Source organism: Salvelinus namaycush, chromosome 2 (assembly GCF_016432855.1).
Source record: "Salvelinus namaycush isolate Seneca chromosome 2, SaNama_1.0, whole genome shotgun sequence".
Taxonomy (NCBI): Eukaryota; Metazoa; Chordata; class Actinopteri; order Salmoniformes; family Salmonidae; genus Salvelinus; species Salvelinus namaycush.
In genome coordinates, this window is record NC_052308.1 from 20,159,891 (window position 1) to 20,176,185 (window position 16,295).

Here is a 16,295-nt window from a genome sequence, read left to right on the forward strand (position 1 = left end):
CATTCCCAGCAAGGGAGCCCATCCCCACGCATCATGTGACCCCCGCAATCAACATTACCAAAGGCAAGCACGGTGCTGGGATGGACGGAGCTGGTCTACTGGGGCTGGGCTGCTCAGGCTAGAAGGATGGGGCTAGGTCTGGACAAAAGGCTGGGAATGGGGTGGAATAGGGCTTAGATTAGGGACTGAATGAGATGTGGCATATAAAGTGTGGGTGCATGAATATAAACTGAGTATACAAAACACAGCTCCTTCCATATCATAGACCGACCAGGTGAATCCAGGTGAAAGCTATGGTCCCCCTTATTAAATCCACTTCAATCAGTGTAGATGAAGGGGAGGAGACAGGATAAAGAAAGATTTTTAAGCTTTGGATTGTGTGTGTGCCATTCAGATGGATAATAGGTAATGCAAAATATTTAACTGCCTTTGAACGGGGTATGGTAGTAGGTGCCAGGTGCATCGGTTTGAGTGTGTCAAGAACTGCAACACTGCTAGGTTTTTCATGCTCAACAGTTTCCCCTGTGCATCAAGAATGGTCCACCACCCAGCTAACTTGACAACTGTGGGAAGCATTGGAATCAACATGGGCCAGCATCCCTGTGGAACGCTTTCGACGCCTTGTAGAGTCCATGCCCCGACGAATTGAGGCTGTTCTGAAGGCAAAGGGTGGGGGGGGCGCAATTTAATATTAGGTAGGTGTTGCTAATGTTTGGTATACTGAGTGTATGTTGACACTGTTTTGCTTCAATTCCAGTTGGCACATGCAGTCGCATGTGGGGAGTCAAGGCATCCATCCACATGCTTCCCAGCCGAAACAGTTTGTGCATATATTATGATGACATTGTGACGTTTCTGTTTGTTTTGGACTTCGGCAAGGTTTTTTTCGGCTGTTCGGCAAACACATTTTTTTCTCTCGAGGCAAGGCGAAGTCATTAGCCGAAGTCTACGCCCCCTCGTCTGCGACTGGTCAACAGTAGGGCGAGACAACTCGTGCGTGAGACGACTGGTCCTTATGCACATTTTTTCACGTCAGAAATACTGCACCAAACATCGTAGTCGGATGCAAAATTACACGACTAAGGTCTCCCTGGTCAAAAATGTCAAAATTAATGACAGACTTCTTGAGTATTTTAATTATGACTATTTTGAGGAAGTATATACTGGCTACGGTGTCTCAAAATGGACAAACACTACTGACGCTTTTTTCTTGCTTTGCAAGCGAAGGTCTTTTAACCTGTCTGGCTCTGGCGTTCCGCTAGCGGAATTCCTCCCACATTCCACTGAAAAGGCAGAGCGCGAAATTCAAAAGATATTTTTTAGAAATATTTAACTTTCACACATTAACAAGTCCAATACAGCAAATGAAAGATACACATCTTGTGAATCCAGTCAACATGTCCGATTTTTAAAATGTTTTACAGCTAAAACACCACATATATTTATGTTAGCTCACCACCAAATACAAAAAAGGACAGACATTTTTCACAGCACAGGTAGCAAAGCCAACCTAACTAACCAAGAACCAACCAAACTAACCAAGAAACAACTTCATCAGATGACAGTCTTATAACATGTTATACAATAAATCTATGTTTTGTTCGAAAAATGTGCATATTTGAGGTATAAATCAGTTTTACATTGCAGCTACCATCACAGCTACCGTCACAAATAGGACCGAAGCAGCCAGAGTAATTACAGACACCAACGTCAAATACCTAAATACTCATCATAAAACATTTCTGAAAAATCGATGGTGTACAGCAAATTAAAGACAAACATCTTGTGAATCCAGCCAATATTTCCGATTTTTTAAAGTGTTTTACAGCGAAAACACAATATAGCATTATATTAGCTTACTACAATAGCCTACCACACTACCGCATTCATTCATCAAGGCACGTTAGCGATAGCAATAGGAACGTTAGCGATAGCGAATAAACCAGCAAAAGATATCTAATTTTTGACTAACCTTGATAAGCTTCATCAGATGACAGTCCTATAACATCAGGTTATACATACACTTATGTTTTGTTCGAAAATGTGCATATTTAGAGCTGAAATCAGTGGTTATACATTGTGCTAACGTAGCATCTTTTTCCCACAACGTCCGGATATTTTTCTGACACTTTTTCTGACACACATATTCTGACCAAATAACTATTCATTACCATAACTAAAAAATACATGTTGTATAGGAAATGATAGATACACTAGTTCTTAATGCAATCGCCGTGTTAGAATTCTAAAAATAACTTCATTACGACATCCAGCTTAGGTATAGCGAGAGAGTACCCAAAAGCTGGGCGCAAACGACTAGTACAACATGTTCGACAGATATATGAAATAGCATCATAAAATGGGTCCTACTTTTGCTGATCTTCCATCAGAATGTTGTACAAGGGGTCCTTTGTCGGGAACAATAGTTGTTTGGTTTTAGAACGGCGTTTTTCCCTCTCGATTTAGCAAGCACACTTGCCAAGTGGCGCGAATCTCTCCATCGTCAACAAACTCAGAGAACGGAACACGGCAAAACTCCCGAAAAAATTATATTGAAAAAACATACTTTACGATGATATTGTCACATGTATCAAATAAAATCAAAGCCGGAGATATTAGTCGTCCATAACGACAGCTTATCAGAAGGCAAATCCAGGTCCCTTCTCGCGCTCTCCAGAAAACAGGAAACTGGTGACACGTCATGCCAAGAGCTATTATTCGAGCCCAGATCAAGTTACACACTCAATTTCTTCTCTCACTGCTTGTCGACATCTAGTGGAAGACGTATGAAGTGCATCTAAACTAATAAATATCAAGGACTTTAATAGGCAGCCCCTAGAACAGTGCATTGATTTCAGATCTTCCACTTCCTGTCAGGAAGTTTGCTGCAAAAGGAGTTCTGTTTTACTCACAGATATAATTCAAACGGTTTTAGAAACTAGAGAGTGTTTTCTATCCAATAGTAATAATAATATGCATATTGTATGAGCAAGAATTGATTACGAGGCCGTTTAAATTGGGCACGATTTTCCCCCAAAGTGAAAACAGCGCCCTCTGTCCTCAACAGGTTTTAAGGGAGTGTGCGAGCACACTTGTTCGGTTCAGCTAGTAGAGCTAGGCTAGGCACCAGCTGAACTGAAGCATGCTGATGCCTTCAGGAGGGGTGATGGGAGAAAGGGCACAGGGTAAAGAAGCAGCTTTGAGTTCCTGTTCCTTAACCCCTCGAGGCTAGTCTCTGAGACATACAAGTCTGACCACACTACAACTAACTCCGTCAATACAGAATCTCCTAATAAATGATTATTTCTGTCCAAACTGATATTTTTTTAATAATAGTAATACATTTTCTGGATGGAAAAAAGTTTTCATTGTAAACTTAAATGACTAAAACAAGATATAAAGTATGTAGAAAATATAATGGGCATATATATTTTTTTTAGATCATGTTTGAGACCTAACAATCACCAAAATAAAAGGCTCAACAGTCAGAGTATATAAAATCCTAAACATTATGCATTCAGGAGTATTTTTGTCATGGTATGGGGCCCCCATTGATTTTGTTATAATGTTTGAGTCACTCAGATAGCATAAACCATGGAAACATATGTATAACTGCAGGAAATTAGCTTTAAACTGCAAATATTTCTCTCAGCCTCATGGCAAAATGTGCAGAATTGCATGAAATTTACTTTAAAAATGAAACATTTTATTTGCACCAAATGGCAAAATGTGTAGACCTGCAGGAAATGTGCTTTAAACAAATACATTTTGTCACTGCAGTCAACATGAGGGCCTCAACAAGCCCCCGCAACACCTATTCTATTTATTTCACCTTTATTTAACCAGGAAGGCAAGTTGAGAACACGTTCTCATTTACAACTGCGACCTGGCCAAGACAAAGCAAAGCAGTTCGACACATACAACAACACAGAGTTACACATGGAATAAACACGCGTACAGCCAATAAAACAGTAGAAAAAGTCTATATACAGTATTTGCAAATGAGGTACAATAAGGGAGGTAAGGCAATAAATATAGGCCATGGTGGCGAAGTAACTACAATATAGCAATTAAACACTGGAATGGTAGATGTGCAGAAGATGAATGTGCAAGTAGATATACTGGGGTGCAAAGGAGCAAGATAAATAAATAAATACAGTATGGGGATGAGGTAGTTGGTGGGGCTATTTACAGGTGGGCCATGTACAGGTGCAGTGATCTGTGAGCTTCTCTGACAGCTGGTGCTTAAAGCTAGTGACGGAGATATGAGTCTCCAGCTTCAGTGTTTTTTGCAGTTCGTTCCAGTCATTGGCAGCAGAGAACTGAAAGGAAAGGCGGCCAAAGGAACAATTGGCTTTGGGGGTGACCAGTGAAATATAACTGCTGGAGCGTGTGCTATGGGTGGGTGCTGCTATGGTGACCAGTGAGCTGAGATAAGGCGGGGCTTTACCTAGCAGAGACTTGTAGATGACCTGGAGCCAGTGGGTTTGGCGGCGAGTATGAAGCGAGGGCCAACCAACGATATACTACAGTGGTGGGTAGTATATGGGGCTTTGGTAACAAAACGGATGGCACTGTGATAGACTGCATCCAATTTGTTGAGTAGAGTGTTGCAGGCTATTTTGTAAATGACATCGCCAAAGTCGAGGATCGGTATGATGGTCAGTTTTACGAGAGTACGTTTGGCAGCATGAGTGAAGGATGCTTTGTTGCGAAATAGGAAGCCGATTCTAGATTTAATTTTGGATTGGAGATGCTTAATGTGAGTCTGGAAGGAGAGTTTACAGTCTAACCAGACACCTAGGTATTGGTAGTTGTCCACACATTCTAAGTCAGAACCGTCCAGAGTAGTGATGCTGGACGGGCAGGCAGGTGCGGGCAGTGATCGGTTGAATAGCATGCACTTAGTTTTACTTGCATTTAAGAGCAGTTGGAGGCCACGGAAGGAGAGTTGTATGGCATTGAAGCTCCATTTTGATCAAGAAAAAAACCCTGAATAACCAGGAATAAGGGAGATGTTTGCCTACAGAAAAGCCACTTCATTTATGAAATGGCTACATCCTTGACTATATTACAATACAAATAAATGGCTATCATTTTGATTTTATAAACATTGTAACAAGACAATATTCAAATCTCGATGTCCTCAGTCTCACCATTCTCATCAGCCACTTTCACAGCAGAGGGATCACTTTAGGCTTACAGGAGTTCAGACAACAAACCCGCCTGACAAAGCAAACTCCTCAACAAATAGGGCAGAAGTGTCTATGGGAGTGTGAGATATCCCCTAGGTTGCACAGAGAGACAAGAAAGCTGCTATTTCGGGGGACAGACATGAATCATGTTACCTCCGCTGAATCGGTGCTTCAAAATGAGACCCAGGGAGAAGCTCTCTTACTTTAGATCAGCCAGCAGTTTAGGTTAGTCCATCTCTTTTATCATCAAAAGAACAAGAGGTCTGAGAACACTGAAAATATGCTTCCAGGCACTCAACACAGAAGCTACATAGGAAAATAATCACTAGCAGGATGAATTCACATCCTCACACACAACCTGTTAGTGTGTGTTTGCTGAAGGTGAGTGTGGAGGGGTTTGGGTATGTACCCCAGAGACTTCTCCCTTCATTGAATCCCTCTTGACAATGCCTTTCGTTGACTTAAACTAATGATGATGTGAGCGTAATGACATTTCAAAAGACATTAAAAGCCCTGTGTTCACCCCCCGCCCAAGATCCATCCATCCAAAGGCACCCCATCCCTCAAACCAGTTTATATATATATTTTTTAATAAAGTGCTTTTTTTATATATAAAGTGGGAAAAAGGGATTTTTATTTCAATGTTTTTATGAATATCGATAGCAACAACGGAATACAATTTGTGGAGTTAATTACACTCACTGTATCTCACATAGGCTTTGAAAAAGCACCCGCGAGTACCAGTCACAGCAAGTGGAGATGGCTGCTGGTAAGCTTCCTTGACATTCATTTTTGCCAACACATGGCTAGCCTTTGTTTAACCAGCCTAACAGCTGCTATTAGTGAAAATGTGTTTGGAGTTAGTCTATTAGCTAGAAAGGTATGTTAAGAGATTACCTCTTCCAATTATATGGTGGAGAGGTCAAAATAATGAATCTATATACCGAATCTATATATTTTAACTTTTACTGCCTCAGAAACCCGGATCCGGGATCACCCCCCACCCCCCCCACACTGATTAGCATCACTAGCATAGCGTCACATTTAAATAGTAGCATCTAAATATCATTAAATCACAAGTCCAAGACACCAAATGAAAGATACAGATCTTGTGAATAAAGTCACCATTTCAGATTTTTAAAATGTTTTACAGGGAAGACAAAATATGTAAATCTATTAGCTAACCATGTTAGCAAAAGACACCCTTTTTCTTTGTCCACCATTTTTTCTCAACACCAGTAGCTATCACCAATTCGGCTAAACTAAGATATTGATAGCCACTAACCAAGAAAAAACCTCATCAGATGACAGTCTGATAACATATTTATGGTATAGGATAGGTTTTGTTAGAAAAATGTGCATATTTCAGGTATAAATCATAGTTTGCCATTGCAGCCACCATCACAAATCTCACCAAAGCGACTAGAATTACTACAGAGAGCAACGTGTATGACCAATTTACTCATCATAAAACATTTCATAAAAATAGACAAAGCATAGCAATGGAAAGACACAGATCTTGTGATTTCAGACAATATTTCAGATTTTCTAAGCGTTTTACAGCGAAAACACAATAAATCGATAAGTTAGCATACCACATGTGCAAACATTACCAGAGCATCGATTCAAGCCAAAGAGAGCGATAACGTAATCATCGCCAAAATATATTAATTTTTTCACTAACCTTCTCAGAATTCTTCCGTTGACACTCCTGTAACATCATATTACAACATACATATATTGTTTGTTCGAAAATGTGCATATTTAGCCATAAAAAACCGTGGTTATACAATGAAAATAGTAGCAAATCACGCCTCAAAATGTCGGACGTCATCTTTCAGAGTGATCTAGTTTAATCGAAAGCTAATCATATACTTGACTAAAAAATACAGGGTTGACAGGAATCGAAAGACAAATTAGTTCTTAATGCAATCGCTGATTTACATTTCTAAAATTATCCTTACTGTGCAATACAGGGTTCGCCAAGCGAAGGGATACAAAACAAAATGGCGCAATATGCGTTTAAAATATTTCGACAGAACAACGATTTATCATATTAAATATTTCTTACTTTGAGGTGATTTTCCATCAGATTCTTGGGCAATGTATCCTTTCTTGGGTCTAATCTTCTTTTGGTCGAAAGAAGACAAAAAAATCCAAATTGTATCGGTAAAGTTCATAGAAACATGTCAAACGATGTTTAGATTCAATCATCAGGTTGTTTTTGTCCTAAATAATCGATAATATTTCAACCGGACAATAACGTCGTCAATATGAAAGGTAAACAAGAAAGGCACTCTCTCGGTCGCTCGCATGAAAAAGCTCTGTGACACTTTAGGGTCCACTCATTCAGACTGCTCTTATTTCCTAATTTTTCAGAATACAAGCCTGAAACAATTTCTAAAGACTGTTGACATCTAGTGGAAGGCATAGGAACTGCAGTTTGAGTCCTGAGTCAATGGATACTGTAATGGGATTGAATAGAAAACTACAAAACCCCCAAAAAAACTACTTCCCGAATGGATTTTTCTCAGGTTTTCGCCTGCCAAATCAGTTCTGTTATACTCACAGACACTATTTTAACAGTTTTGGAAACTTTAGAGTGTACTGTCCAAATCTACCAGTTATATGCATATCATATCTTCCGGGCCCGAGAAGCAGACAGTTTAATTTGGGCATGCTTTTCATCCAAAATTCCGAATGCTGCCCCCTACCCTAGAGAAATTAATGAAGCTGGTGACTGATGTGGTATACTCCTCAATGCCATCGGATGAATCAAGGAACATATTCCAGTCTGTGCTAGCAAAACAGTCCTGTAGTTTAGCATCCGCTTCATCGGACCTCTTCCGTATTGAGCATGGCATTAGTACATTTTACATTACATTTTAGTCATTTAGCAGACGCTCTTATCCAGAGCGACTTACAGTAGAGTGCATACATTTTATTACATTTTACATACTGAGACAAGGATATCCCTACCGGCCAAACCCTCCCTAACCCGGACGACGCTATGCCAATTGTGCGTCGCCCCACGGACCTCCCGGTTGCGGCCGGCTGCGACAGAGCCTGGGCGCGAACCCAGCCCAGCCTGGGCGCGAACCCAGAGACTCTGGTGGCGCAGCTAGCACTGCGATGCAGTGCCCTAGACCACTGCGCCACCCGGGAGGTCATAGTACTTCCGGTTTGAGTTTTTGCTTGTAAGCAGGAATCAGGAGGACAGAGTTATGGTAAGATTTGCTGAATGGAACGCGAGGGAGAACTTTGTATGCATCTGTGTGTGGAGTAAGGGTGTTCTAGTTCTTTCACCTCTAGTCGCACAGTTGACATGCTGGTAGTAATGAGGGAAGATGGATTTGAGTTTTCCTGCATTAAAATCACCGGCCACTAGGAGTGCCGCCTCTGGGTGAGCATTTTCTTGTTTGCTCATGGTCCTATATAGATCATTGAGTGCAGTCTTAGTGCCAACATTGGTTTGTGGTGGTAAGTAGACAACTACAAAAAATATTGCTAACAACTCTAGTGGTAAATAGTATGGTCTACAGCTTATCATGAGGTATTCTAACTCAGGCGAGCAGAACCTTGAGACGTTCTTAATATTAGAGCTTGTGCAGCAGCGTTGTTAAGAGTTTGCCCGATGCTGCCATTCTGTCCTGCCAATGTATAGAAAAAACTGTTTGATTTATGATTTTCCATGTCATGATTCGGAGAAGCATAGGATATTACAGTTCTTTGGATCACGTTGATAGGATAGTCTCAAACTTAGCTCATCAAGTTTAGTCTTCAGTGACTGCATGTTTGCCAAAGGAACGGAAGTAGAGGTAGTTTATCCACTTGCAGACGTAGTCCTGCCGGGCTCTATAACGACGCCTCTTCCTTCTTCGAGTGTCGGGGATTTGGGCCTGGTCCGGGATGAACAGAATGTCTTTCACCTCCGACTCAATGAAGTACCAATCCTCATCCAAATCGACGTTAGTGATTGCTGTTCTGATGTCCAGAAGCTCTTTTCAGTCATACAGTGGCTTGCGAAAGTATTCACCCCCATTGGCATTTTTCCTATTTTGTTGCCTTACAACCTGGAATTAAAATAGATTTTTGGGGGGGTTGTATCATTGGATTACACAACATGCCTACCACTTTGACGATGCAAAATATTTTTATTGTGAAACAAACAAGAAATAAGACAAAAAAACTGAAAACTTGAGCGTGCATAACTATTCACCCCCCCAAAGTCAATACTTTGTAGAGCCACCTTTTGCAGCAATTACAGCTGCAATTCTCTTGGGGTATGTCTCTATAAACTTGGCACATCTAGCCACTGGGATTTTTGCCCATTCTTCAAGGCAAAACTGCTCGTTCTCCTTCAAGTTGGATGGGTTCCTCTGGTGTACAGCAGTCTTTAAGTCATACCACATATTCTCAATTAGATTGAGGTCTGGGCTTTGACTAGGTCATTCCAAGACATTTAAATGTTTCCCCTTAAACCACTCGAGTGTTGCTTTAGCAGTAGGCTTAGGGTTATTGTCCTGCTGGAAGGTGAACCTCCATCCCAGTCTCAAATCTCTTGAAAACTGAAATAGGTTTCACTCAAGAATTTCCCTGTATTTAGCGCCATCCATCATTCCTTCAATTCTGACCAGTTTCCCAGTCCCTGCCGATGAAAAACATCCCCACAGCATGATGCTGCCATCACTGTGGGTGATGAGAGGTGTTGGGTTTGCGCCAGACATAGCGTTTTCCTTGATGGCCAAAAAGCTACATTTTAGTCTCATCTGACCAGAGTACCTTCTTCCATATGTTTTGGGAGTCTCCCACATGCCTTTTGGCAAACACCAAACGTGCTTGCTTATTTTCTTCTTTAAGGGCTTTTTTCTGGCCACTCTTCCGTAAAGCCCAGCTCTGTGTATGGGTTAAAGTGGTCCCATGGACAGATACTTCAATCTCCACTGTGGAGCTGTGCAGCTCCTTCAGGGTTATCTTTGGTCTCTTTGTTGCGCTTCTGATTAATGCCCTCCTTGCCTGATCCGTGAGTTTTGGTGGGCGGCCCTCTCTTGACAGGTTTGTTGTGGTGCCATATTCTTTCAATTTTTTTATGATGGATATAATGGTGCTCCGTGGGATGTTCAAAGTTTCTGATATTTTTTTATAACCCAGCACTGATCTGTACTTCTCCACAACTTTGTCCCTGACCTGTTTGGAGAGCTACTTGGTCTTCATAGTGCTGCTTGCTTGGTGGTGCCCCTTGCTTAGTGGTGTTGCAGACCATGGGGCCTTTCAGAACAGGTGTATATATACACTGAGATCATGTGACAGATCATGTGACACTTAGATTGCACACAGGTGGACTTTATTTAACGAATTATGTGACTTCTGTAGGTAATTGGTTGCACCAGATCTTATCTAGGGGCTTCATAGCAAAGGGAGTGAATACATAAGCACGCACCACTTTTCCATTATGAATTTTTTTGAAACAAGTTATTTTTTTCATTTCACTTCACCAATTTGGACTATTTTGTGTTTGTCCACTACATGGAATCCAAATAAAAATCTATTTACATTACAGGTTGTAATGCAACAAAATATGATAAACGCCAAGGGGGGGGGGGGTGAATACTTTTGCAAGGCACTGTAGGAGATGATGGCGGAAATATTATGTACAAAAAAACTTCAGATCAGCGGACACAAAATAGCACAATTGGTCAGGAGCCCTTAAAACGGCTGCTATTCCCACCCAGCGCAATTATTAAGGTGTGTGTCACAAGGTGTGAGGAGGACATACCTAAGCATAGAACTAGAAAAACTGGTATACATTTGAGTGTCCTTTGACTATACATGTGCTCTCATCTTGTCTTCTATGTGGTGGGGTAAGATGATGACTACTGGTTGAATGAAACAAACATGTTCTGTAATGAATTGTTTAAGCTCTGTTTTGACAGTGGTAAAATGCAGAAACATGAGTAGATATCAGTATGAAAAGGTACATACAGATACAAACCACCATAAAAATGTATTAACATCACACACACGCCTTGCAGCCCTGACAGGTGTCAGTCAGACTGGTGGATCAGATATACAAATACCAACTACCCAAAACCATGTACATGTAGACATGCACACACATATACACACCATCAGCATAGCCTAGACAAAGATGCAGCTACACACCACAAACCTGGTTGTTTTCCCTCAGCCCAACTGATGCTTGACTATGTCAGTCTGTCTGTGAGATGTAGGCTACACAGCACTGAGTGTTTCCTTGCTAACCCCCAGCTAATGCTTAGACACAGTGAACAGTACGACATGCTATAGACCGCACCATCCTCCAGCCTGAAGGAAACAACCATACAAGGGAAAGAACAGGGTAAAGATGAAACTAGAGGACACCAATAACATCTCCCTGCCTATATACCTATCTAATGGTTTACACTGTGAAGCTCCCTTTCTGTAATCTGCAATGCAGAGAGAATACTCTGCTCTGTGCTCCATTGTTCAGGTGGCATCTAGAGCTGATGCTAGGAGAATCTGCAGATACACTCACTCACCACACATCTACTCTACCATCATCCAATAGCTTTCGGGCACAAACAGAAACATCAAATCAAATTTTATTGGTCACATACACATGGTTAGCAGATGTTATTGCAAGTGTAGTGAAATTATTGTACACATATGCACAGACAGACAAGCACTTATGCAAGCTGACACAGAGGACAGTGTTCTACCTGTGAAAAGCACAAGACAAAGTCCTACTGCGCCACATACAAACCATGCAGGATAAAATTAGGCAGAGAAAAAGGGCTACTAGTGGTCCCCCATCTGTGCCTGTGTGCTAGATGTAGCTGAGCCCGCTTGCATGTCTGCCGATCTCCATCGTCCCTCTTCGCTTCTGTCCAATCCCCTCTCCAACCCCGACCCCCACCCCATCACTTTAGCCTATACACAAGCCATCCACCATGCGCCAGCATGGCATTACATCACACACACAAAAAAGAATAGCAGCAACAGCAGACAAATCAAAGCCCACTTGCCTTGATGCAGAGTGAAGGAGAGAGGAAGAGAGAGGTAGAGCGGTAGCCCATAGACTGCAGCAAGGACCCTGCTGATCTCTCTATGCAGGGCAGGCAGGCAGGCTGAGGCACAAACACAGAGAGGAGAGCTCTGCTGCTGCCGAGACCATCACAGCGACGAGAGGAAAACAACGGCGGAGAAGAGGGAGCAGCAGTTACAGCAGCGAAAATAAGATTGGGAATGCAGAGCAGGAATGCAGAGCGGGTGAGGTGACCGCAGGGAAATCGACCAACGCCGGAAGATTGGAGAGGGAAAAGAGGGTAGCAGAGGGAGACAGAAGAGAGAGAAAAAGGGAGAGTGAGGAAAGAGAGATAGTAGTGGACTGTGGTAGTTGGAGATGGAGGGGCTGTGGTGAGGCTAGTGTGAGAAGTCAACAGTGTGACAGGAGGAAAGGCAGAAGGAGCCAGAGTCATTACGCTGCTCGTCTATGCTGTAGCTGATATTCCCCATCCAGCACAACAATAGTCTATAGAATCTGGAGAAGGGCAGGCAGGGAGAGCCGGTTGGCCGGGTCAATTCCTGTCTACTTGGCACTGAGGACAGGCGACAATAACATCACAGACACACTCTGATTATATGAATGATGAAAGAGTGGAATCAAGCATAGTCTCGGAGGTGTGTGTGTGTATAAGAGAAGGGGAGTTTGAGCTGCATGGTTTGAGCACCAGAGAGGGGAGGCTTGAGGAAGATTTCCCCAGTCAGGAGTATAGCACACTCCTCCATCTGTCACCTCCAGTTGCTTTCTGTCCATTAAATCACAGCCTCCACACACACGCCCTAGCTGACCCAAAGACACATCTATACCACCACACACTGACCTCCAGTCACAAGGGCCTGGAAGGGCAAGGGGAGAAACCAAACCACGGCCGAAAACATAACCAGTCCTGGTGCCCTTTCACCTCCTCTCTCTACATGTAAACTGCATCTATTTGTAAGAAATGAATCCAATTAATACATGTATTGTTATTACTGCATATCATATTGTACAATGGTACACCTTTGGTGGTATGTTTCCTTCCTTGGTTAACCATAATACCATTTATCAGGATGTCAATGGGAGTCGGAGTCAGGAGAGAAGAGCTAGGCCTTTGGTAATTAAAACGTCCATTATGACTAGACTAGCACAATCCAGGCCTGTCTGGCTGACATATGGCACACTGGGTAATTCCAATAAAGTCCTGAGGAAAAAGCCCCTGGAATACAGACAGCAATTTGCGTGAGAGGGTCATGACTAAACTAATTGAAAATCCAATGATGAGAATCATTAGGAAAAAGCCCTGTCTGGAGTAGGCTATAGGCCAATCAGGCCTCTCAATGCACACATTAAAGGATATATCTGGGGCATTAGAAAATATGCTTGGATAACAAGGCATTGAAGGAGAGGAATAGAATTAACAGTGTTGAAATGCCATACTACTCAAGGCCTTAATAATGTAGTAGACACATTGCATTGTGGGTTGGGTGAGGGGACTAAAGTAACCTAGCCAATAAATAAAATACTGTATGTTTGGTAATACAAATAAACAAGGAATGCCATCCCATCCATAAATGCCAAATGGCAGTTGCTGACTACTACACATCTATATCCTAAAAATAACCCATTCTATTCCCCTATGTTATGTGTATGACTGCACAGTCTCCTGGTCTCACCAGTTGATCGTCCGTCCGTCCGTCCGTCCGTCCGTCCGTCCGTCCGTCCGTCCGTCCGTCCGTCTGTCTGTGTGTGTGTGTGTGTGTGTGTGTGTCATGGCTAGCACATTAACACCAGGGAATTCCATCTCCAACATCAGAAGGATGATAACCGAAGCTGCTGCACAGGGATTGGTCCACACAGCTGGATTTAGGATCCAAATGGGAATGGGGAGAACAGGCGAGGGCATCCATCTATCTCTCTCGTCACAGAGAGGAGAGGAGGGAATATCCACAGAAAACAGGTCCAAATCCTTGGACATCATGTAATATACTGTACATCCGGAGAAGAAATAGGAGTGAAGATGGGCGTGAGGTTCTGATCAAGATGTAGTGTGTTTAATCACTGTGTCTATTGATCGAGCGAAAGCCCCCAGGCCTATCAACCATGGAAGGCGCTGGACCTTCTCACTCTAATCAAATAGTACTGGGAAAAGTAAATATATGTCTGATTGAATGGATAAAGAGGACTGAGAGCATGGGCTTCATGGTCATCTGGTTCCAATCATCAGTGGGAGGAGGAAGCCATCTCCTCCCGTCTGTGTGTTATCCAGTGCTCACGACTCATATAGTATTCTGAGTATCTGTATCTCTGAGGGGCAAGAAGCTCCCTTAGAACCTGACAACCCATTTGACCATTCAGATGACACAGAGACATAGAGGAACATGAGAATGAGTAGCCATAACCACCTATGTCCAGCGTGAAGCTTCACTAAACAGTACAGAGTCCTTGCAAAGCTACAAACCAAACCAGCACAGTAAACATAAGACATTAAACCAATAACACAAAGATTAGGAGGAAGAAGATGACGATGAACAGGAGTAGAAAACAGAACTTAAAAGGTTGTGTGCTACTCACAAGGCACTGCATGGCGGTAGAGGTTGTCTCGAATGGTCTGCTGCAGTTCGTGGTCCTGCGAGGACTTCTGGAAGCGCTGGCTCAGATAGTGCTTCAGGTCCTTATTTAGCTTGGTTCCTGTAGGCAGCCAGACAAACAGGAAGACATGTGTTAACTACATCACAACACATCACAACATGGAAACCCCGACTGTATATAACAGCAAATCCAAACATGGCTGCCTTGCATTTCGTGTGCACACCACTCTCACAGTCCATTTCATTACATCCATAGAAAGCAGGGGAGAACGACTGCCCCTCTCATTGAAGCCACGGAGGGTCAAGGCCGACCGCGGTACTGCAGACGTTGTTAGCAGAAAACAGGAACCCTCATTTTAGTGAATGGAAAAACTGCAATCTTCGTGGTACATTTTTGTGGAGAAGCTCAAACTACGCAAGTTATGTCTCCATGAAACGCCATCTTAACCTACTTCATTTGGCTTCAATGCGCTATTAAGTCTTTACATAGGACTGAATGGTGTCACGTGATCTATGGCTTTGTCTATTCATATATACAGTCATTGATAGAAACACACCAGCCGGACATGAATAGGCATAATATAACTGAGAGACTCAGTTCTCCCTCCCTCCCTTCTCTGCAAACCTTCCCTTGTCACTCGGAGGGGTACCTGGCTAGCTCTCTCTCTCCCAGACTGTAGACAGTCAGTCCTGTAGTGCCAGTGCTGCCTGGTGGCTCAGCCCCCTCCCACAGCTATGCCATCTGTCTCTCAGACACACAGTGGGAAAGGCTAACTGGTAGCCGCTAACACAGTGCTCGTGGCAGAGAGAGAGGAGCCAAACGCTTTCCTGTTGACACATCACACTGACTGGGAGAGCCCACGGTACATCAACGCCAGTCAGCACATTCTCACATGCAGGGTCATTTTCACACAACATTTACAGAGCCAGACTACTCTCTCAGAACTAAGTTTATTACACACATACTAACATACAGTATATGCTATGATTTTATCACCATTTACATGCCAGTACCTTCTGCAATGGACCAAGTTTTCTAGAGTGAATTAATGTATAGGGTGGTGCAATAATGATCCATTGAGCTCAATAACCAAAAATTAACATAAATTATTATATTTCTGTGCTTCTGTAATCTGTATGATGTAACACCCCTCTGTGTGATTGACAGATACATTCCAACCACAATTTCTGAGCCAGCTTTTGGCCAACTCGGGCAAACAGTCTGCTGGTGAATTAAAAGCATCAGATTGTGTTGTCATGGAAACAGTGTGTGTGTGCACCACTGTGTAGGACTACTCTGCTGGTAAATAAAGCCAGAGGCCTCTAATAAGATGATTGAGGCAGCTAGCCTTGCTAGAGCAGGCATACGAGTACACAGTTCTATGTGTAGTGCAATGCTCTCAGTCATCCAGTCATGTGAGGCTCTTCCTCACTGCATCTCCACTCCCACTGTGCCAGACCAGACAGAGA

General features: G+C 42.7%; 1 protein-coding gene across 2 annotated transcripts in view; it reads right to left on the minus strand.

Moving 5' to 3' along the window:
• The window catches only part of LOC120059966 (membrane-associated guanylate kinase, WW and PDZ domain-containing protein 1-like), a 167,822-nt gene that overhangs the window by 79,960 nt on the left and 71,567 nt on the right, over positions 1 to 16,295 (minus strand). For both annotated transcript variants that reach the window (XM_039009053.1, XM_039009047.1), the window contains exon 2: positions 14,809 to 14,925. In XM_039009053.1, the coding sequence (XP_038864981.1) occupies positions 14,809 to 14,925 (117 nt within the window). The remainder of the gene's footprint in view (positions 1 to 14,808; positions 14,926 to 16,295) is intronic.